Source organism: Frieseomelitta varia, unplaced genomic scaffold, assembly GCF_011392965.1.
Source record: "Frieseomelitta varia isolate USP_RPSP 00005682 unplaced genomic scaffold, Fvar_1.2 scaffold_866, whole genome shotgun sequence".
Classification (NCBI taxonomy): Eukaryota; Metazoa; Arthropoda; class Insecta; order Hymenoptera; family Apidae; genus Frieseomelitta; species Frieseomelitta varia.
The window spans coordinates 117230-141732 of NW_025110663.1; the positions used below are offsets into that span (position 1 = coordinate 117230).

General features: G+C 37.4%; 1 protein-coding gene across 1 annotated transcript; it reads right to left on the minus strand.

Annotated features, from left to right (window-relative positions):
• Window positions 1-972: 972 nt before the first annotated feature.
• Window positions 973-24128, minus strand: LOC122536696 (dorsal-ventral patterning protein Sog; the record flags this gene model as incomplete). Its single annotated transcript, XM_043669269.1, has 6 exons — window positions 973-3975; window positions 9063-9377; window positions 10952-11103; window positions 13501-15297; window positions 15373-15438; window positions 23993-24128. Coding segments are annotated over 6 exons (2664 nt in total), but the record flags the coding sequence as incomplete, so codon positions are not given.
• Between the last annotated feature and the right edge of the window lie 375 nt (window positions 24129-24503).

The window sequence follows — 24503 nt, forward strand, 5'->3', positions numbered from 1 at the left end:
ATATATATATATATATATATATATACACACAGAGAGTGTTCATAAAGTCTCTTTACAATTTCAAAAATTTATTACGAAGGCAAATGAAAAGACAGATAAATGGAAATGATTACAAAATGAGACGTATATATTTAAGTTTTTTTTCTTTTTTGCCTCACTTATTATTAAAACACCACCATTAGTTACACGAAGCATATCAAGACGGTACTCGATTTCTTGCCATTTTCGCTGTAGCATACCCTCATCTTCATGATGTGCCCATATAGAGGTGTATTAAGCGAGGCTATCAAAAGAAACTTAAATATATACGTCTCATTTTGTAATAATTTTCACTTATCTGTCTTTTCATTTGCCTTGGTAATAAATTTTTGAAATTATAAAGAGACTTTATGGACACCCTGTATATATATATACAAATATACACGTTTAATTTAACATTTTATGTTAAATTAAACGTATTATTATGTTTTATATTTTACACACACACACGCACGCACACACACACGCACGCACACACACACGCACACACACACACACACAAACACGTAATCAGTAAATAAAACTCTCTTTGTAACACAGATTGCACGTTTTACTGTGTTGTCTCGAACCTGTTGACCATGTAAAATGGTTGCAGCCTCCTGTGTGCATGCTCTATCGGAAAAAATGCCATATCAAAAGTGTTGAAAGTGTATGCACGCCTACCAGCTGCCACGGCTACACGCGAAACCGCTACCCGTGTTTTCTTCTCGTCTTTCATTGGCAATCGGATCACCGCTCGTTTTCCGCAAGCTTGCCCAAACGGACACCTCAGACGCTTCGACTAGATCATAAAGAAATGCACAAGAACGACAAATCCGTGACCAGCGCGTCACGATGTACACGTGAAGTGAAATTTATGGGCGAGAAAGAATTCGGGAAGACTAAATAAGCAAATTTTTCAAAGGAAAATTATATGAACGTCCATGTGAAATATAGATTTAAACCGCTTGACGTCGGAACTCTTTATACTTCGTGAAATTTCTCAACGAGAAACCTTCGCCCGAACGATGAACCATTGCGAAACAAAACGAAATGTTACAAGACTGATTGTAAACGTGTTTTCTTTTCTTTTCTTTTCTTTTCTTTTCTTCACATTTTGTTTCATATCCTTGCGTAATATAAATAAGTTCCTTCTGTCGGGCAAAATTGAATCGAACTAGCGAGAACTGTACATTGTTGTAAAGTTTTTGTAAATACTCGTTCCTCCCTCTATTTCTCTTATTATCATTTTCTATTCGTTCGCCAATGCTCTATCTTTTATATAATCACTTTCGTCGGTTGACACATGTCCATAAAAAATTGACGCACGCCTGCACACTCATTCGACAACACACACGCACACGCACACCCGCATGCTTAAAGATGACGATTACGCTCAGTTTTATCCGTATCTAAAAGTACATTCTTATCAAACTTCGATTTTCGAAATTCTCTGTATCACAGACAAAGAATTTGCATCGAGATTTACTATTTAGATCTCGTGTTAACGATAATATGGAGTTCACTTTCTCTCTCTCTCTCTCTCTCTCTCTCTCTCTCTCTCTCTCTCTCTCTCTCTCTCTCTCTCTCTCTCTCTCTCGCTACCGAATAACAATAAATACGCTTATAAGTTACAAAAAGAAAAGCCGTTTTGATGAGATTACAGGCCGCTTCGATTAAGTTAACGCATTCGATTAATATTTAACAATAACAATCGCGATTAGTGAATGTAGTATTAATAATAGAGGTAAATATTTCATAAAATAATAGAGAAATTATTTATACTATGAAAAATATTAATAGAAACATTAATAATAGTAATAACGATGATGATGGTGATGATAATAATAATAATAATAATAATAATAATTATAATAATGATGATGACAATGATAATGATGAAAGTTGTAACAAAGACAAATTTTCAATGACGATGAACATAATGAATTCGAAACACGATGAAGATGAATGACGACACAATAGTGAACACGAAATTGATGAAGATGAATAATGATCCATAATATTAATGACGTTAATATAGATGTTAATATTAATAATAATATTAAAGTAGTAATAAGTTTAATGGAGTTATTAGAGTGTGAGATATAAACTTTAGCGTTGTTTCCGCGCTAAAATGACAACTGATGCCACCATCGGAGGTTCTTCAGTCTTCTTTGGTTGTTGGGTAACTTGGTGAGGTTGGTGGGTAGGGGCTCTGTATTTACTGCCACGACTTTCAACTTTCCCCAGAAGTCAACTTCCGTTTAGAAAAAAAAAAGGAGAGAAAAAGGAAAAAAAAAATCGAACCTAGGTAGCGAAGCGAGGACTTGTCGAATGCTTGATTATAAAAATAATAATAAGAATAACTCTCTCGAGGAGTCAAAGCAGCAGCAAAGCCGGTAATAACGAGCATCCTGCCAAAGGTCGGATCAGGTTAGATGTGAGACAAAGCCTAAAACATTAGAGAAAGGACATCCTAAGCTCAAAAGTGCAAAAAAAGAACGTGAATCAACGATTAAGCATGTCAATTTGGTGAATTAGACATTAAAGAGTTAGAGTTAGAGAACGGAGGTATCATAAAAAAAAAAAATTGAAAATACAGTATTAAGAAGTCGGAGGAAAAGATCATATCAAATCAAAGTGTTATTCACTTTGAAAGAACGTTAGAATTAACAGGGAAACTAAATGGCAAGGAATTTATGATAGACAGGATGGAAAAGAGATGAAACTCGAAATTAAAATCCAAAAAAAAAAAAAAATAAATAAATAAATAAATAATGATCTCTCCCGGTTCATTTTGTCTCTCTGTTTCGCTTCTTCTAATTTCTGTCTTCCACTATGTAATATACATACACATATGTACATATATATACGAATGTAGATGCATACATTGTATATGTATGTATCGCTCGACGATGGAGAGAAGTTGGCTTCCGGTCCGTTGATCCGTTGATGAGAGCCAATTGATTAATAAATGTCTGGTTGTGGGTGCTGCAAGGGACTCCATAGCGAATCACCAGGCAAGCGACGAGAATGTAAGAATAGTGTCTGATGAGAATCACGATCCATGTTCCTTCCTCTCTTGCCATACTCGCCGTTATTACGGCTTCCTGCGATGACTACCGATCATCCAACCAGCGAATCTTTCTGTGTTACTGATCACTAACTTCCGGCTGCTATTTATCGTTCTCAGACACGAAACACAGCACCAATCGTTTCCTCAGAGATTCTTCTTCTTTTTTCGATTATTGCTGATTATCGCGTCAAGCATTCTCTCTCGAAACACTTCTTCAGGATGATTATTCAATGATAAAGTCTGGAAAATCATAATCATAAGAAGTATCTCTGTGCTCCTTTTGTTTCACCTAGATGGCGCCTCGTTTAATCTCGTAAATTGAATAGTCGGGTCTCGCTCGCCTAATAACAATTCCGTCCACATTTTTCATTCTACATCATTTTCGTTTACGGCTTATCGATATTTCAAACGATATTTCTGCTCTGGCAGAATGCAGAAACCATCTGTCTGAATTCCCTTGATGGCGTGTTTCGTCATTCGAACGTACACACGTGTCTCTCTATTAATATCGGAATTCACTCCCGTTACATTCTCGCAGCTTCCTGGTTGCTTTGGAGTCGCTTTGAAACAGTCGAATATGTAGTCGATGATAACGACGACTACGGCATGGCGGAGGGGAACAAGGTCCAGAAACGTTACCGTGGACCGTATTGTCCGAAAGGAAGCTCGGCAACAGCAACTACTCAGCTAAGTTCGCGCGGCGTCACGGAATGCCGAGCCGAATGATGATGATTGTTCCGATGATGACGCCTCGCCCGACGACACTGGACCGTGCAACAGTCGTCGCTGTTCACCACGTATTCACCACGTTTCATTTGGTGGGCAATTGTGTTGCACAGCGCCCGTGGACATCGTTTCCTGTCGCACCTGACCTCGCCGTTCTGCAAACACGTTCAGACACAAAAATCCGCTTTAGTATTTTTCAACAATTTCAATCCGCGCGTTGCGTTTCATTATTTTCATAAATTTCTGTATATTACTAAATAAATAAAATAATATTATTTTATTTATATTGTATTATATTGTTGTAAATATTATTATTTTATTTATATTATAAATATAATATTGTTGTAAATATTATTATTTTATTTATATTATAAATATTATAATATTGTTGTAAATATTATTATTTTATTTATATTATAAATATTATAATATTGTTGTAAATATTATTTTATTTATATTATAAATATTATAATATTGTTGTAAATATTATTTTATTTATACTATAAATATTATAATATTGTTGTAAATATTATTTTATTTATACTATAAATATTATAATATTGTTGTAAATATTATTTTATTTATACTATAAATATTATAATATTGTTGTAAATATTATTTTATTTATACTATAAATATTATAATATTGTTGTAAATATTATTTTATTTATACTATAAATATTATAATATTGTTGTAAATATTATTTTATTTATATTATAAATATTATTAAATACATTAAACAAAATAATTTAAAATACATTTTACAAACAAACAAATTTAAACAAATAAATATATTTATTATATTTATTATAATTATAAATATATTAAATATAATTATATATTTAATAAATATATTTCATATTTAAATATATTATAATAATAAATATATTTATAATATTTATTATATACATTATAATTATAAATATATTTATATTTATTATAATTTACAAACAGACAAATTTAAAATATATTATTAAATAAATAATCTTTCTGTCACGTTACGTTTTTGTATCAAGAATGTGTTGTTTTGTAGGAGGCCATACCTTACGATAGTAGTATGGCAAAAAACCTAAAATTTACCAAGAAAGTTATTTGTAGTAATTAACTTTCTAACAATTGTTCTACCTACTAGTGAAATTCTATATTTGCGCCTGTGCAATTTTCAAATTTCAATTTAATATTGTTAAAAATTCTAAACTAGCGAACTGTTAATTATAGAAAAAGGGAATGGTGTAATTGAAATGGCATAGTGGAGGAATAGAACGATAGGATTTGAAGTTACCTTGCAGATGATCTCGCGATCTCACGAGAGAGAGAGAGAGAGAGAGAGATAGAGAGAGAGAGATAGAGAGAGAGAAGCACAATACTTTTTTCTCCGTGTCAGCACGCGCGATCCGTGGCCGCGTTCCATTTTCATCGTAATGGATGGACCCTTTTAATGGCCGACCCAGACGAACGAGTCTGGTTTAAAGGTTTTATCCTTAAAGGTCTCCGGTTCTGACCGTGTCTGGATATCACAACGGGGCTACCGCCAAACAACTTCTAACGTGCCGTACACACCGTGAGGGTCGTACGAGCGAAAGTAAAGCAAATCGCGAGTCGTGTTTTCGACAAGACCTTCGCATGAATACATAATGAAGTACGTTCGCCCATGAGAATTTCTTTCCCCTTACTGAAAAGCTGTTCATTGAACAGCGTCGAGAATCTTTCAACAAATTATAAATTGAATACTTCCAACTTAAGTTCCTTTTAATTCTCAAAATTGAAAAACGTGAAATTATAATTCATATTACGTGTGAAATTTTTATTATGAAACAACGTAGTGCGAGAAACACTATCTCTCCGTTCCTCTTGATTCTTTTTTTTTCTTTTATTTCTTTTTCTTTTATTCCATAGGAAGCAATAGCAATTACTGAGACTGTTAATCAAGTCGATTCCGTAGCTCTGGGGTGTTTGAAGTTAACTGATTGCGGACCATAACGAGTGACCAAACCGTGTACAATAATTCGTCGCTTTCTTTTCGAATTCGTAGATATGTTATCGTACTGGATAGAAATATTATTATTGTACAGTAATAAATTTATTGTTATTTATGTTTCGTCTGGATATTATACTTAAATACACTTAAAACTGAGGGAATATTGCGATTTTGGGACAAAAAGATTCTCGACCGGCGTAACACGTCGAGAGGTTAACGACTCTTAATTCGTACAGCAAACTCTCAAGAAACGTCCAATGTTTAATATCAGCCTGCGAATGAATCATAAAAATAGTAGTCGCTTTTTTTTGTGACTGAAGCTCGTGACTGAGAAAGGTGCAAACGACCATTAGGTAGGTGCAAACTACCATTACCATCTTGCTACCTTTAGCAAGATAAGTATCGTTAGTCTTAAAATCTTCTACAACCTTGAACGACCTTTATTCCTTGTAGAACATGTCTGGACAAGTGTCGTTGCACCGAGACCAAAGAAGGATACGCGAGACTGCGAAAAAAATCAAGGCGCCCCTGAATTTCTTGTACATACATTTCCATTCGAAAGAAAGTCACTCTGTTTTATGGAAACCGGTTTTCCAGATTATTTAAAAAAAACACCAAGTATTATTTAATTTTTAATCGTACGTTTGTGAAAGGGCAGAGCTCTCATTTGAAATACTACTAAGATACTATTGAACATGTATACAGAAGAGAGAACGATGAAAGCTATATGATGATATTAAGAAAATATTTCTAAATCCTAAAATGCATGCTTAGAAATCTAAACGTTTCAATTGAAAGTAAATAAGTCGGAAAACTGTATCCATTCGATACATTTCGACAATGGCAAGGTGGTAAAGTTGTGTCTTCTCGATCAGGGCAGACCAGCAGCTTCAAGTGCGAGTGGAATGCGGCTGATGAGAGGGTAAGAGCGATCCGTTTAAACCGGAAATTGTCGCACTTGCCGAGTAAAGTACCGTGACGATCCTGCGTTCTCAACACCACACGTCTAACAAGAGTCATTTACATCTATATAATGTCAAAAGAAAATCCATAATTACTAATTGAACTCTGCAACGATGTTCGATATTTTTTCGTCGCCAATGGCGGACAGGCCCAACAAGTTTCCCAACACATAAGCTTATAACGTATATATGTAAGAAGCATCACATGTTCATTCAGTTGCATCTGGTTAGAACTCGTTGTGTGGCGTTAGTATTCCTCGTGGTTCGCGTAACGGACAAATTACGAATCGTATTTTATTTTCTTACAGCTTCGCCAAATTGCACACGTACGGGTTATCAATTTTCTTGCGACCACAAAGTGCATCGGTACACCGACGATTGCGACTGATTTCTGGGTAAATTCATAAATCAAGAAATTACAGCATTGCATGTCGACCGTGAGACTCGTTGAAATTTTCTTGCTTGCTATTCACACGTTTCGTTAATTCACGAATTCGCAAAATTAATTCTCAGGCAATTCTAATAATCTATCAACTCCATCTCTTTCCTTTTTCGAGATATGTAAACTCGTAATTATTTTTACGATCGTTCGCCAAGTGCAATGTAAATTTGCCAGCGCGGCGTCGTGTCATCACCATCTCCCGAAATTCACGCGAGCGTAACCACCGATTGAAAGGATTCGCATTCCGCGCGTGAAATGGTGGCCAATCGGCAACCGCAAAATCGTCACGATCCTTCGGCCGTGGCTTTCACGCACCGACGCAATCTCATCTTCGCCGCACTTATCGCGCGCGAAGCGGAGAAAAAACGATGGTAGATCGACCACGAACAATCTCCAATTGACTTTAGCGGCGTTGCGCGCCAACAGTAATTTGGCCGCGATTATTTCAAACGTCTGATCTCTTGATTTTGGACTCGTAAGAGGCCTGAGATCTTTGAAATACTTCACGGACAAATCGAACACGCGAGCAATTTTTTTAAGAAAACAATCTACTTTGAAGAAATTTTCATTTGCACAGACGCAGGATCTAGACAAGAGTCAATATCATTATTTTTCTCGTTACACTTTTCATTCATGTATATCATCGAATAAATTATCTTGTCACTTGAACTGTGGCTTTGACGAATCATTACAGTGTTTAATCATTAAGTTAGATTAGGATCAGTTAGCAGCGTGAGATGCGAGATGCAGATTATTAATAGCTCTATGCATAATTAGTTGCGCTAGACTAATTTATAAAAATCGTAACGAGCGCTGACTGAAAATATCGGACAAGACAATTATTTATACAAATAACTTCTATCTGTCCGTGCTAAACACATTTCTATACTGTACTACACTCTGAGCAGGTAATGTTTCAAAAATAGCTAATGGAAACTGTATATGTACTTGTATACTTTATATTGATATACTTCACTAACAATTTATATTAATATACTTTTCTAATAAGTTACTTTATTATTTATATTAACATACTCTGCTAATAAATCACTTTATTATTTATATTAATATACTTGGCTAATAAATCACTTTATTATTTACTGATTAATATACTTTGCTAATAAATCACTTTATTAGTTACTTATTAATATACTTTGCTAATAAATTACTTTATTATTTATATTAATATACTCTGCTAAGAAATTACTTTATTATTTATATTAATATACTCTGATAAGAAATTACTTTATTATTTATATTAATATACTCTGCTAAGAAATTACTTTATTATTTATATTAATATACTCTGCTAATAAATCACTTTATTATTTATTTATTAATATACTTTGCTAACAAATTACTTTATTATTTATATTAATATACTCTGCTAACAAATCACTTTATTATTTATATTAATATACTTTGCTAACAAATTACTTTATTATTTATATTAATATACTCTGCTAATAAATCACTTTATTATTTATTTATTACTTTGCTAACAAATTTATATACTTTGCTAACAAATTACTTTATTATTTATATTAATATACTCTGCTAACAAATCACTTTATTATTTATATTAATATACTTTGCTAACAAATCACTTTATTATTTATATTAATATACTCTGCTAACAAATCACTTTATTATTTATATTAATATACTTTGCTAACAAATTACTTTATTATTTATATTAATATACTCTGCTAATAAATCACTCTATTATTTATATTAATATGCTTTGCTAATAAATCACTTTGTTATTTATATTAATATACTTTACTAATCAATTACTTTATATCGATATTTTTTAAACTTCCTGAGAAAAACGGTATCAAATTTGTAGTGATTCTCACCTTGCATCTGCACTTGACGCACTTAATTTCCCCGTGCGAGTGAATTCGTGGATGCCATTCCATACCGTTCTCGTACGGACCACCGAGGGGGTACTTGCAACCGCCGGAAGCCAGTATTTCCTCGGTGGTGCGTTTGATGGATAACGCCGCCTGATCCCGCGGCAAACGCGTCGTATCGCCAGCGATCGTCGGGCTAGGCGTCGTCGCCGGACATTGTTTGCAGCATGCCTTCTTACTGGGTCTAAAGGCGAATTTCTCGTCGCAGTCCAACGGCGGGCACTGTACCCGCGGGCATTTCACCTCCAGCGTGACATGCTGCAAAAGACAAACGGATATCCAAAACTCTATGAACGAAGCCATCATATCTTTTCATAGACAGATCGAAGTATTTTTCCACGACGCTTACAATTTCACCACGATGGTTGGACCGTCTAAGCTGATTCAACAAGAAACGTTAGACACATTATTAGAGACAAGGGAGAGAAAAAGTCGGGCTAGAAAGTCGGAGCGGAGCTCCAGTTTCCTTTCCACGCGTACTACACTACGTCGCGCACGTTCGACTTCCACCGATGCTAATTGAAGCCGAAATAAGTACGAAAAGTACATCGCACGCGATAAGTTCAAGTCGGTCAATCGACGTGTATATCAGCTGCTGATTTGTCAATACGTGTGTATGTACGAAACGCGTTATCTTGCATCTCGGCGTTTCTCCCCATTAACGCGCGACAGAGCTGATCAAGCGCGCTGTTGATCAAGTGACAAGCAACGAATCAAAAGCAACTTATCTCCAGGGTAATGAACATGACTTCTCGTGCAATGTGTCCCCTCGGGCATGGCTTCAAACAATCCTCTAATATCTATTTAGAAAGGCCTGCCACCGATTGTCGATCGCGGCAGGCGTTCGCAACATGCGCAGCTCCTTTTCATGACTCGGCGGAGAGCAACCGCATTCTTCTGTGGCGCAACGAACTCGCGCGAGCGCGCCCCAGTGTCTAGTTGAATTTTTCATTTGCACGGGTGCCTTTTATATGGGTGTTGCTCACGGAGAGAGCGCATTATAATATATACTGATGTATGTGTCGCAGGGGATCGACGCCGATGCTGGAATCGTTACGAAACTCCTCTGTCCGACGAGAGTGAATGTATGGTGGTAACGAGGTAAACAAAGAATCTAGAAAAAGCCGACTGGCGTGGAATTCGAACACCGTGCCTCGTGCGCGATTTAGCGCTCTGTTCCGCGATCATGGGAGGGGAACCATTTGAATTCCAACACGTTTCGAAATTCGACCTAAGGTTGACGAATATTTACAGAAGTGCAGTCAGAAGAGAAACTGGCGCCGACGTGAAAGGGGAAAAGGGAAACATTTGAAATTTGTCTGAATTGAATTTATCGACTGTTGATTCTGCAAAACGTTGAATTGCATACATGCCTTGCTTAAGTGACGAATATGACTTGAAGAATATTTCACAGAGGACAGAATTTTCCTTCTTTCCTCAGTTGTTTCTTAATTTAAAACAAAAAGAATACGGCCAATTAACGCCTTGCGCTGGCAACTAATTGCGGACCGTAACGAGTGACCGAACCGTACACAACAATTCGTCGCTTTCTTTTCGAACTCGCCGCCGGTATGATATATCACTGGATGGAAATTATTGAAGAGTAATAAATTTACTATTTGGTTTTCCTTACATTTGTTTTACTTAATTATACTTAAAACTGAGGTGATATTGCAATTTTGGAACGAAAAGTTCTCGACGTGCGTGGCACGTCATTCGAGCGCAAGAGGTTAAATAGGATACTACTCCGTGTCAATAATTTTTAATGGTCGATTAAATTCATCACGAGGAAGAAAAAGAGAAGAATAGATAAAGCAGTATGATAAACTTACGTCGCACGTGCAAATTGTACAAGTATCAAATCCCATTGGGGGCAAATATGGATGCCACGATGCTCCCGGTAAATGAAACTGGCCAGCCAGCGTGCAACTTCTTGTCACTGTGCTGATATTCTTTCCAGTTGCGTTCATGTTAATTCCTGGAGCTATGCAAACGAATAACATTCCGTTATTCTTAATCAAAATCGTTATTAATCAACGTGTTGTATTTGACATAACAGGTATAGAACTATCTAGGAAACAATCTTCCACAAAATTGACATACAATCAAACCTCGATAATTCGATCGAAAATTTTCTTCATTTCTTTCCGCTCCGCTGTGCAAAGAGATGCAAATTGATTTTGACTCGTGTTTCTGCAATTCGAGTTCAAACAAAATCCGAAAATCTCTATAAATCGAAGTTTACTTTTACGTATGAATCAAACTTCTATCACTTCTATTACCTCCACAAATTTGTCATCTCTACAATGTACCAACCGTGTCGATCTAATACAAATTACAAACAGTTAGGCTCACTGATTTGATCATTAACATGAATACTTAATCAAATGGACATTTAAGTGTCTTCCTTTAAGCTTCCATACATACAACAGTCGTAACGAAGCAGCTACAAGTTGAATTTCGTTTGAACCTCTTTTACTTGAAAATTTAATAAAACGAAATTCCGTATAACTCGGAGATATTTTTATCGACTTATCGAGGCTCGATTGTACAAAACAAGCTGAAATACCGAAGCGAACGCTATATACCAGCGACTTTAACCCCTTTCGCTGGCAACTTCGATTCACGGACCATAACGAGTGACCGAAGCGTGTACAATAATTCGTCGCTTTATTTTTCCTTTGAACTCGTCGATATTATATCACTGGATAGAAATTATTAAGAAGTAATAGGACCTATCGTCCGTTTCGCCTGGATTACATTTAAATATACATAAAACGGGAAAGAGAAAATGTTGCAATTTGGGACAAAAAAAAATGTGGCACGTCATTCCAGCGCAATAGGTTAAGAAACAAATAAGCGCAACAGATAATGAAACCGGATGAACCGAGCGTTGCAGCCAATTTAATTAGATACAGCAGAACGTCGATGTACCGATCGGATCGAAGAAAATGACGGATTGCTTTAATTCGATTCGGCTAGAAGGGGGATTGGTTTTTCTCGACCGGTAGCAACCGGACTGATACGTCTCTATCGAGATACGTCAAATGATGGCAAAGCTTTCAATTTGTTTGATCGATCAATCGTGCTGTGAAGCTGGAGGAACATTTAAACCGGCTTAATTTATCCTGCAACCGTCTGGTATGGTAATTCCACTTATTCGGTCAATGACGGAATTAATGACGAAACAAGTTTGACTAATAAGATTTTATCTCTTGAACTGATGTGGCTGCAGCGTAACTGATAAATTGATCTTGGTGAAAATATGAATATCCCCCCCCCCCCCCCGAGGCATTTGACATTCCATTTTTAAGTTTTACGCTTTAGAATCAGATCACCGATAAACGAGCAAATAAAGAATTCATCAACAAGGAATTTAGCTTGTAATTAATCTTGCATTATGATTAAGATCATCGAAGCCTTATTTTAGCTAATGATCTAGCTAAAAAAATGAGAAATGTATAAAAGAAAATACAATATATTGTCTGCCTAAATTCTAAGCAATTACAAGCCCGCCATTTTGCTAGTAATGTGCTAAATAAAATAGCATTGAAGTACCATGCTTGTCAACAAAATCAAAACCATTATTGTAATTGTAATTTATAACTACTTTAATCCTAATTAAATTAATCGATCGCAAATCGACGAAGGAAAACAAATAAAAAAACTTTGACGTTCGAGTCTCAACGCGCTGCGAAATAAGTTTGTCTTACATCGTGATCGAGAAGCGATTTAAAAAGGATCGTGATTAACTATGACTGATTCTGTCTTCGTGGAACGTATCTTGGTTAATCGGATTGAATTCCTTTGATTCCTTTAGGTGTTTATCGAAGTGACACCGTCGAGAAGGAAAGATAATTAATCCACGTGTTTATCACGTGCTATTCGCGATTATAGGAATTCTGGTCTAATTCTGGTAATTCAAAAAGATGAAGACTCAATTACAATTCCAAATAAGCATTTAAAAATAATTAACAGAGAGTCAGGTTATATTATGTAAAGAAATCTCTAGAGACGCGACAAGGTCTATGATCAAGTTCTATGATTTATTGCCTTTATTTTAGGGAATCTTTTCAAGACCAAGCTTTCTTCTTCTCAGCAATTCAAACATGGTTCTTCTTGTGTTTAAACTTCAGCCCAGTACTTCTATTATACATATAATATATATCTGTATATATATATATATATGTATACCTAAATATTATATATACATAGATAATATCTATTTGTATTATATTATAATATATATCTGTATGTATATACCTAAATATATATATATATATATAGATAATATCTATTATAGACTTAAAATTTGAATACATATACCTAATAATAGAAAATTAGGAAAAAAAGAAAGAAACTGAAAATGAAAACAACATACTCGAACAAAGAGGACAACAGTGACCAGGAGGAGGCTTCAATTGCTTGCCCTCGGCGCAGGTGAGAACTGGACAGGGTACTGGATCGCACTGTGACAGTCCACGGTAACAGTGACACATGTAGCACGGATCTGTGCTGGACGTCCATTGAGTTCCCTCTTCGTAGAATCTTGTCTCGTGGAAACACGCGCCGGTTTCAATGTCCGACTTGGGTGGCTGAAGATTGTAGGCGACAACCGAGGCAACGTCGTTATCCGCGTAATGAGGAAGACAGTTGAGCGGCGCCCTGGCCTTGAACGGAGCTTTCAAAATCCTTTCGGCCTGTTTGTCGGTCACCTCGAGGAAACCAATGCCAGATTCAATTCTGTACAGTTCCACCGGTGATAGACCGGTGACGGAACCTTCCAAAATGTACCCAGTGAACTCTTCCAGTAATCTTCTAGCAACAGGTGCTCCTTGAACCACTAGGGGCATCGTTTCCAGATAAAGTCGAAAGGTGCGTGGTTCGTGGCTGTTCGTGGAAGACGTCTGAGGGAATCCAGCAATTTCAAGCTCGTAATGCAACGAACAGTCTAGATCAATGGCTGTCCAGACTAGACCAACTGGACCAGGGTGTACAGGTTCCTGGGACAGCCTTCTGAGCAAAATAGGCGCAGCAGTGTCTCTGGCGTCAGCCACGGGTCTTTGTAACAGCCGGCCGCGCAACATGGATCCAACGTGCGAGGCAGCAACAACCGCAAGCTCTCCGTTGAACAGAGGTTCGAGGAAACGTGGCCCTGGACGCTCCAACGAGCCATTAGCTAGGCCTTCGAAAAGAGAAGGTGTCAGATCTTCCAACTCGGTACGACGTTTCCCACCTTCGTCCACCAAGGTCACTAAAGGACTCTCTTCCTCCAGACCTATCAGTTGAACACCGTAACGCAGTGAACCGGCACGATCCAAGAACGCCCAAGCTAGGCCAGAGGCTGCCGATGGTGTCTCTGAAAGTAGCAGAGTCTGATACATCTCGCAGTTTGCACGCGGGCCCACTATTCCGGCTAATCGAAGCGCCTGAGGGTCCTTTCTCGACATTATGCTGATCGAGAGTTTCCCTCGCGTCAACAAACGGAGATCCGCTCCGGACAAGGCACTGCGGACCTCCCCGAAGTTTAACTCGTTCGAGGGCTTCTTCACCACGATCTCCTCTCGCAGGACCACGTAGTCCTTCTCCACATGCTCCAACTGGACTATCAGCGGCACTTCAGAGACATCGTTAGGTAGGAAAACGCCGTTGAACACCAAAGACACGTGGATAGATGGCGCTGACGCCGAGGAGGCTGAAACTATGGCGGTGGCTCCTGCACCGGACATCAACGAACGATCCACGCCCATTGTCGGCTCCAACAAAGAGGTGTACTGCTCCGTGGATAAAGTACGATAACGGGACAACTGTCCAGTCAAGGTGGCCGATGGTTCCCATATAAAGGAGACGTGCAAACGCTCCTCGCGCAACAGTTTCCGATAATCGCGGGGAACCCTTCTCCACACGCCGCACAGCTTCCCCGTTGCATTTTGATACACTCCGCCGATCGGATCGATCGCCTGTTCCTCTAGAATGCTTCCTGACCCGTCGATAAACTGTATGCCCCTCGGACGAGGTGTGGACGTTGACAAATAAAATGAATAGTAGAGATTTTTCCGGTGAAACGTGAAACGGCCAGTGGCCAGATAGTTGTAGGCACTGTTGTACATCGAGGTCGGACTTGGTTCATCGCGGCGCAGTACCTGAGACGTTCTGCCGGTTAGAAGCGTCCCAAAATCTAGAAAAGTGCGACGTAAAGTTAGGTAAAGTAAAGCTCAATTGAATCTCAGGGTGAACGAGTGGGTTTCATTACGTTTTAGGCTTCGTTCCTCTTCTTCCGATGACAATTGCGCCGGCAAATCCTGCACTATGTCGCTACCTGCAACATAAAAAAAAAAAAGCGTTTGAGAAGCGTTTTCTTCTTTCTTTGCGATTAAACATCAATCTAATCATTTGTTTTTTTCTTTCTTCTAATCTTTTACTCGAGTCATCTATGCATTATCCATCTAAATTTAGAGTTCGTAAGTGAACGAAACTCTTTTTTCGAAAACTCTTTTCCTCTAGACTCTGAGAAGCAGATTAAGCCTTCGGTTATTTTTTTCAAATGTTTTGGAGGCCCATTGAAAACAATTAGACACGGATATAAACGATCGAATTTGCTCGCAAAGAGTACGAAAATGCCAACGGGGCGTTCAAATTCCAAGAAAATTCCATTTTCTAGTAACGTGAAAGGTACGAAAGTTTATTTTACTGCCTCGTAAAACGATTACGTATGTGCACCGTTCTCCCCCTGGCGAGAAAGTTCTCATTATACACAGGTCATTTTGACGAGCATATGTTGAGACAAACATAAACTACTCTGAAAAAAAAAGAAAAAAAGAACTGAGTCGTAAAGATATTTCAACACTGATCTGAAGAGAAGTTCCGGGTATGTATTTTGTATATATATCGTAGAAAATATTTTCAAATTTCATTTGTAACGAGACTGTCGCAACGATCATCGACAAAATTTGAGTGATTATGTGCAGTTTGGTGAATTTTCTCAATTTCCTCTGTTCAACTGCTTTATTCTAACATGTCTCGCACAGCACGCGCAATTAAATGAAAAAAAAAAAAAAAAAAAATATCTGCAAGTGTTTGAATATTTTTGCCAGACACTATGATGTACACAGAGGAGATGAAGTCTTTCGTATTCTTCTCGCGTAAGGATAATGGACGCGTGGTATATATATATATATAGCTTCGTTCCAAGCCGCGTGTCGCGTCTTTGATCAAGAAATCGAGGGATCTCGTGTGATGACATATCGATTACAAGGCGGCACATTGAGGCTTCAACAGAAAATAAATGATCGATGGAGAAGAAAGGCAGAAGAAGAGAAGGAAAGGCAGCAGAGAGAGAGAGAGAGAGAGAGAGAGAAGAGAGAGGATAAATGCTAATAGAAAGAAAAAGGAGGGAAAAAAAAAAAAAACAAACGTAGAAAAATCCTTCAGCCACGATATGCACGGACCATAAAGAATGTCTGTGGGGTAGGAAAAGAGGCGGCTGGCGCCAACCACCGCTACTTTGAATGTTACTTTTATGGCGCATACCGCGCCAAACCAGCCGCGCGGATACGTTAATTGGAATATGTACAGTACGTGGCAGTGACAGCCACCAATAGCCACGGAATATCACGACACGTTTCACCTTTCTACCCGTTCCGACGTCGTTTCTACGCCTCTTAACCCCTCGATTTACGAACATTCGTTTTCAGAGAATTCTGCAGAGACATCTATCTCTGACTGTGTTGCAGCGATTATTTTCTCTTTTTTTTTTTTTTTTTACGGCACTTTCTTCGAACATTGTTCTTCACGAAAATTAAAATTGCCAAATTGTGCCACACAGCACGTGTGAAAAATATATATATTCGGTATATTCGGTTGCGTGTTTGACGAAGAAATACGCAGGCAAAGGAAGCATAATTATTATAACACGTTGTTATATTTAGACTGGCGTAATTGTAAAGTAAACTGGGATGATGTTGTTGAGCTGCGAAGTCGCCGAAGGTTTTGCATGCAGTACCGCTGGATAGCCATGTGGCTCTTGACGCCACAATTTCTTCTCGTCTTCCCATTACGTTAAGAGTCAAATGAACACGCCAAAAAAATTAATATTCCTAACAATTACGTCTGGCTGATTAACAATGTAAATCATTATGGAAGACGATGAACCAGGAAACCTGCACACGTTAAACCTTGAAGTACAATTTGTTATAAACACTTATTACCGGCGAAGAGAGTTGAGTTCAAATCTTTTACGCGATTAGAAAAGAAAGTTATGACTGATTTAATAGCATTCACGCGAAAATCGATACTGAGCGGCACTTTAATTTGCCTAATTAACCAACTAAATAACCAAATGACGGTGATATAAATCGCAGAAGACGTTCAAAGAAATTTTCAAAAAAAAAAAAAAAAGATACTGTAATGAAAATACAATTTCAAACGATCTACCATAATTGGCTGGGACAGGCGAAATGGACAGGGTCATGTATTGATCCAACGCTAATTACGCGCATGTTTCGACGTCTCGACCCTTCATTGCCCTTCCCGAATGGACGCGGGAGATTCAACGAGTTTCGTCATTATCCAATGAATGGAACGATTGCTTTCGCATCTCCTCGACATCCGGAACACGTTGTCGTTCATCGTCCAAGTCGATGAGAATCGATGTGACAGTCCAATCGACGGGCTCACAGGTCACAGTTTCTTTTCGCGAGGCTTCGCCTTCGTATTGGTGATCGTCGGAGACTTCACCTTCTATCAGCAGGGGGCAACAAGCATGCCAGACAACGACGACGCGAATGACAACGATTACGATGACACTGAACGAGGAGGAGGAAGGCAGACACGGGTTAACGAATTTTTGAGCATTGAAATTTTACACCCGCGACGATAGGCGATACTTTTCGAAAAAAAGAAACAGGGAAATAGATTTTATCAGGCGTCCAGAGAATTTTCTATTCACTTCGTGACGGAACATTGTACACAGCCTACCATTTTAGTGTTGTATCATTTTGAACGTCTCGAGTATTATACTTGCGCTAAAGATTGTTGATTGTGAAACTAGTTAGTTATTTTTTTATTTCCTAGCTATTTTAATATTTTCGATTAATTACTGTTTAATAATTTTTTTCAGACGCGGATATTTCTGTGACACCAGGATAATAATGATACGATTTTTTTAAACGTGCGAAAATATTGTTACACATAACAGGTTAGTTCTTGGACTTTGAGACGACCTTTTCGAATCTGGTTTTTCAAGATACCAGCCATGTCGGATGAATGGAAATGAGAGATCAACTCGAGGAAAAAAGCTGCGAAAAAGGAAACTTGATCTAAACTTTTGAACACTAGGACAAATTTCTTTATACGGACATGCTCTTACATCATTGATTGGTCATTGCAACGCGACGCTGTGCTCGTTTACATTAATCAGGAAAAAAANAAAAAAAAAAAAAAAAAAAAAAAAAAAAACAGAAAAAAAAGAGAAAAAAAAAAAATAGAAAGCCAACTATCGACATTTCTGAAAAATGGCAGGCGAGATACGAAACCGGACAGCAAGGCTTGGCAAAGACAATAAGGAGCGAAAGAATGGGAAAGCGGAGGCAGACAACATCGTTGAAATTAACGATGATGAAGCATATCGGGAGGATAAAAGATGATAAGAGATGAACTGGCAGCCAGTAGCGACGAGAGAGCATTGGTCAGTCTTATTGAAAGAGGAATGGTTCGCAATGATCTTCCCTCTCCTCCCACGCTGCTTCTCCCTCGACCTTCCAACCCTCCCACCGCCAAGCCGCGTCTCCTCTCGTCTATTCTCATTCCTGTGCGCGTTATGCCCGATCATTACGTATGCTAATATTTACATTTAGATTGCACGGCTTAATCGAAGTGACGCCATGCGGTAATATAGCCGGCGCCATGGCGCTAAACCGTGGCGCCCGACCTATCTCTTCTCTCTCTCTTTCTGCTCACCGCCGATCACCAATCTTCCTACTCCTCTTCCTCTCCACACGCCGTTCTCCATTCTCTTTTTCTACTTCTTCTTCTTCTTCTTCTTCTTCTTCTTTTTTTCTCTCTTTCTTTTTTCTCTACCCTTTTTTCTCTCTACCGTTTCTTTATCATCAACTTTTTTCCACTGCTTTTTTCTTTACTAACTGTCCTTCCCGCTACGCCGGTTACGCTTCATTTGGTTTCTCTCACGGGTTGTTGTTTCATTTATCTGCCACATGCGACTGTATCTTTCTCCTCAATTGACGTATCTTTTTTTTTTTTTTTAGTGTACTCGTAGTTTACGTGCTTTTTATTCATTACAGATGTAAAATAACAGCGGGGCAAATGTTGGTAGCGATAATTACATAGTTTAGCAATTGCATTCACTTTCTGCCAGTTCTGTTGCTAGATTTATTATTAGAAATATCGACGTTATTTACGTAAGAAACAAGACAGCGCCTCTTTGACATTTGTGTTTCTTGGTCGTTGTAACATTCGATCGTAAACATCACGGATGTCTAGTCTATGGAAGATACGTTTTCACGGGAACAAGAACCGTGGAATATCGTTCCTGCAATAATAATGTTTCCTGGATAATTGAAAGTTTTTGTGACTCACAAGTAGCTAGCAAACAAATAGCGCTATATTTTACTCGTCGTAGAATTACAAGTTACACGCGAGTTTGACGTTTCTCACGTGCATCTGCGAAAATAACGCCGTAACGTCATCGGAGAAGCTCGCGTGATGAACGACGACAAATTTTTCATTGACGTTGCGAAAGGAGAATAATAAATAATAAAAAGGAAGATGGCAAATGTCGGCGATGCTCGAAATAGAAATGCTCGCGGACAATGACAGCGGAGTGTGTCGACGGTTAATAAATGCGTGCTCGCTAATTGATTCTAAGTAACCAATAAATTGCGCCGGCCGCAATTGTAAAAAGTTGGTTATGGCAAACGTATGCGTGTGGCCGAGGCGTTATCTTTTCGCTGATTGTTTGCTCGTTTTTCCCCGGAGACAGCCTGTCGGCCGGGCCGCGTTATCGAGCTTTTCCTCAAGCTTGTTCAAGAATGGCGGTCTTAATCGACGCTTCTGGCCGATGATAATACGGCCGCGACATATCGCGGAGAAATCGTCGAGCTATCAATGCGCAATAAATTACGATTCTTGAAAGTGATACCTCACTGTGAGAAAAGGTTATCAACGCCATATATATATATATATTTTGAAGAACACCGATGTCGATGTTCCGTACAATAGAATTCGAATTCGGGGGTTATCACTTGTGCGAATGCTGATTGCGGACCGTAACGAGTGACCGAACCGTACGGAATGAATCGTCGCTTTCTTACTGAATCACTGGATAGAAATTATTATTATTATATAGTAATGAATTTATTGTTATATATGTTTTGTCGGGATTATACTCGAAGCTGAGGAAATATTGCAATTTTGGGGCAAAAAAATTCTCGACGTGCGTTCTAGCGCAAGAGGTTAACAGACCGTGAAGATTTATGTTATACCAAGGATAATTTCTATTTTGCAACGTTGTTTCGCTACGAAATTTATACTTGTCGGAGAAAAATATTTAATAAACATGAAAAGAAAAAAATTCATAAACATGAAAAGAAAAAAAGAATTCATAAAAACCAGCAGCAATCTTTTTCATCTGTTTATGCGAACACAGGATTCCTGAGACGTAGACACTTTTTTTATCGAGTGCGAGCACCTTCTTTTTTTTTTTTCCAGCAAAGATCACAAAGTTACATTAGATGCAACATCGATTTCTTCTGCGCGGCTCAATTATCTTACAAATGGTTGGCTTGTGGTAATTACTGCTTTTTCCCGCAGCTTCGCTTGCCTTTTTATAAAGATAATTTTATCATTTACGAAACGCGTTGGTTTTTCATTGAATTATTTACGTCATTTCACTTTTTCGATCCCCTTTTAATGATACGTTCATTCTCATTTATTATTACAAACTTCTTGCACGTGTAGATAGAAAATAACGTACGCTTTACGATGAATAATACTTGTATCGTTATTAATGAGTTACGAAATACTTTGAAAGAGTAATAATAAAATTCTGGTTATGACAAATTTATCGTTCGTTTAATGTCAATACATGGTTAGTGCATTACGAGCCATTATATTTGCAAAAGAATTTTGCTACTTCGTAAGAGTTTCATTCGCAAGAGATTGCTAAATATTCGATCGTTACTTTCAGCTGATTATCGTATCTTCTTCACTTCGTTTGTAATTCTACATGTTTAATTAACGATGATATAAAAATCCACTTTGTTTAATCTACATAAGAATCCATTGAAGGAAGAAAAAAGAAATGCCAACCTATCAAAAATCCCATAATATTCCAGCAAAAGTTACATATACATTCGCACGTGATATTTCACATACTGCAGAGTTTGCCGAATGAAAAAAATAACTACAAGACACATGAATTTGAGTTATAATATACATCAACAATACTTCATTCTTGCAATTTGCGTTTCTCTGTCAAATAATACACAAATTTTCCTATTCTGATTGTGATATTTGTGAGACGAACATGATGCAAGAAGAGCACTGCTAAACAGCGAAATGAGAGTGACACACATTTATGTCATCTATGTATGACTCATAGATCTAATGGTACGATTAGAGAAGCAATTTCTTGGTAAATATTATTTTGAACTGTACCTTTGTTACTTTTCCCATCCACTAAAATACAATTGACGAAGAATAGTAGAGAAACGAATGAAAATTACCATTACCGTTCGAAAATCTCGAGATACGTTTTACTTTTTGACATCCAGTATTTATCATACATAATGAAATTCTTAAATTGCGCGTACAATTGTAAATGTAGCTTCTAGATTGTCTGTCGTATAGAATATTATTTAATATTTCCAATATTTAATGTTTTCAAGTAACATCTGCCCAATCAAAACTTTTGATTTTCACCGATGTTGTATAGATATGTTATGTCGTCGCAGAGAGAAATACTTGAGAACAACAGAACCAAAGATAACGTCGTGGTGAAAGAAAAGAGCGAAAAAACTAGAGCGTAAAAAGAACAAATGATAATGATAAGTTGAAATCTCTTATTTTATAGTACTTGGAAAAAGAAAACACATACGCATCGATCTACTAATCCTTTAATAAAAGTACTCGAACATTAAGACGATAATGAGACTAAAAGGTACCGGTACGATGACGGTCGATCATGATTACATAGCATTGCGAGTTACGATTATCGAATCGAATCGAGTTGACAGAGAAGACATTCGTAGAAGCGACCGGTGAAGAATGAAAAAGAGAAAGGTAAACTCCTGGAAGTCGACAACGAGGCAAACAAAAAGGGGCGATGGATTGTCATTGATACTCGACTCTAATTAAAACCTCCCCCGTATCTCGATACATTTATGTCCTTTCGTGAAATATGCAAGCTTCGATTCGTTTCAACTCTGTTGAGTAGTTGCTGAAATTCATTCTTGTCTAACACCGTCCTTCAACCCCTTGCGCTGGCAACTGGTTCGCGGACCATAACGAGTGACCGAACCGTTACACAATAAATTCGTCGCTTTCTCTCTCTATGGAACTCGTCGGTACGATATCACTGGATAGAAATTATCAAGAGGTAACAAACTTATCATTTATGTTGCCTGGATTATATTTAAATATATAGTTAACACTAGAACTGTAGTTAGATTATGATAATTTATATTTATATCACAATACTACAAATAAATAAGAAACTCCGTAATTAATTTTAGTTGTTTATATAAAAATATTATCAATATTACAAATACTATACAATTACTAATAATTTAATGAAGATTACATAATGGAAGTTAAATAACGAATAATTTCTATGAATGAAAATTAAATAACGAAATAAACGAATGAAGAATTTCTACTATGGCTACAATATAAGTGTCAGTAAACATTTCCATGATAATAAAATTAATAGCCATTTTTAAATATTCTATTGTTTATATTAAATACACATCTCGACGGAACATAGATGTCGTTGATCTAAATTCTTCGAAGTAGAGGTCGCTACAGAACTACCAAGGACTTAAGAGCATAGAATAGTGAAAAAAAATAAGAATAACAATGGAATACACAAACTTTTGTTCGTGTATTTTATAAAGGAAATAACTTAAAATACAAACACACTGTTTTGCATCTGTAATATATCTAAAAAAAGAATTATGAATTAGTCATTTTGACCATTTCTAGTAGTTCTAGTGTTAACCTTCCAAGTACTAAAGTCCGATTATATCGACACCTATATAATGTCCGATATATATATCGAGTCTTTATTCGATTTGATTAACTTTGAAAATATAGGAACTACAATAATTTATACGAAAACATGTAAAATTGAACTTCGCCTGGCGATTTAAATCCGTCCACTAGCGAAAGGGGATATAAATGTCCCGTCCTTAGAAGGTTAAAACTGAGAAAATGTTGCAATTTGGGACAAAAAATTCTCGACGTGCGAGTGCAATTTATAGTTAATCGACTATATATTCCAATTTATTCTGTGCAATGATCGCTAGTCTGATAAGTGGAATTAATAACGCCTCTGTTTGACAGATACGTGCATTTCAAATACAACGTAAGAATTGACTAATGCGAACGATGAGCAAAAACAGACTCGTTTCTTTTAAAATGGTAACGCGATACAACAAAGTCTGGAGACTTTACTATAGCGTAGCCTCTTATCTCGCAGATACCGTCGCATTAACTAAGGACACGCTACTGCTGCACATGCACCGCAGAGGCAAATGATTCTCAACGACAACATCTACGTAGAAATTAGCACAAATATGTAACTACGCCCGCTGGCAAGATTCAACATCAAGTGTCCATAAAGAGACGTTATTACTTACTGAAATCACTCGAGCAAGATTTGCAGCACCGGCCTGGAAGAAGAACTGGCTCTTTACACGTCAGCTCTGGACATTCGTTTTTGATGTTGCGACAGTGAACCCTCGCGACGATTCGCCGTTTCTTTTGCACCTGAAATCAAACGTACGTATTTTTACACGTTACGAAGGTCCAACGACTTTTACACAATTGACTGATGGGGAAACGTCTGAACAACGTCCATCGGGGGAAAAAAAAAAAAAAAAAAAAAGAAAAAGAAATAGGAAAACTATAGGAAACAACGTCAATTGGTTAATTACTATTCAAGTGTACCGGCGAATGTTAATACGTTATTTTCCTTTTCCAAATGATGCGAATTCCTGTGAGTTTCTCTCTCTCTCTCTCTCTCTCTCTCGGCCAGCGTTTTTGTTCATGCTAAAAGGACACGTTGTTCGCGATTGATGTTTGAAAGTGCGACTGTTAATGTTCCCGAACGTGTAAACGTGCTTACATGTTTATTACTCCTTTTACAGA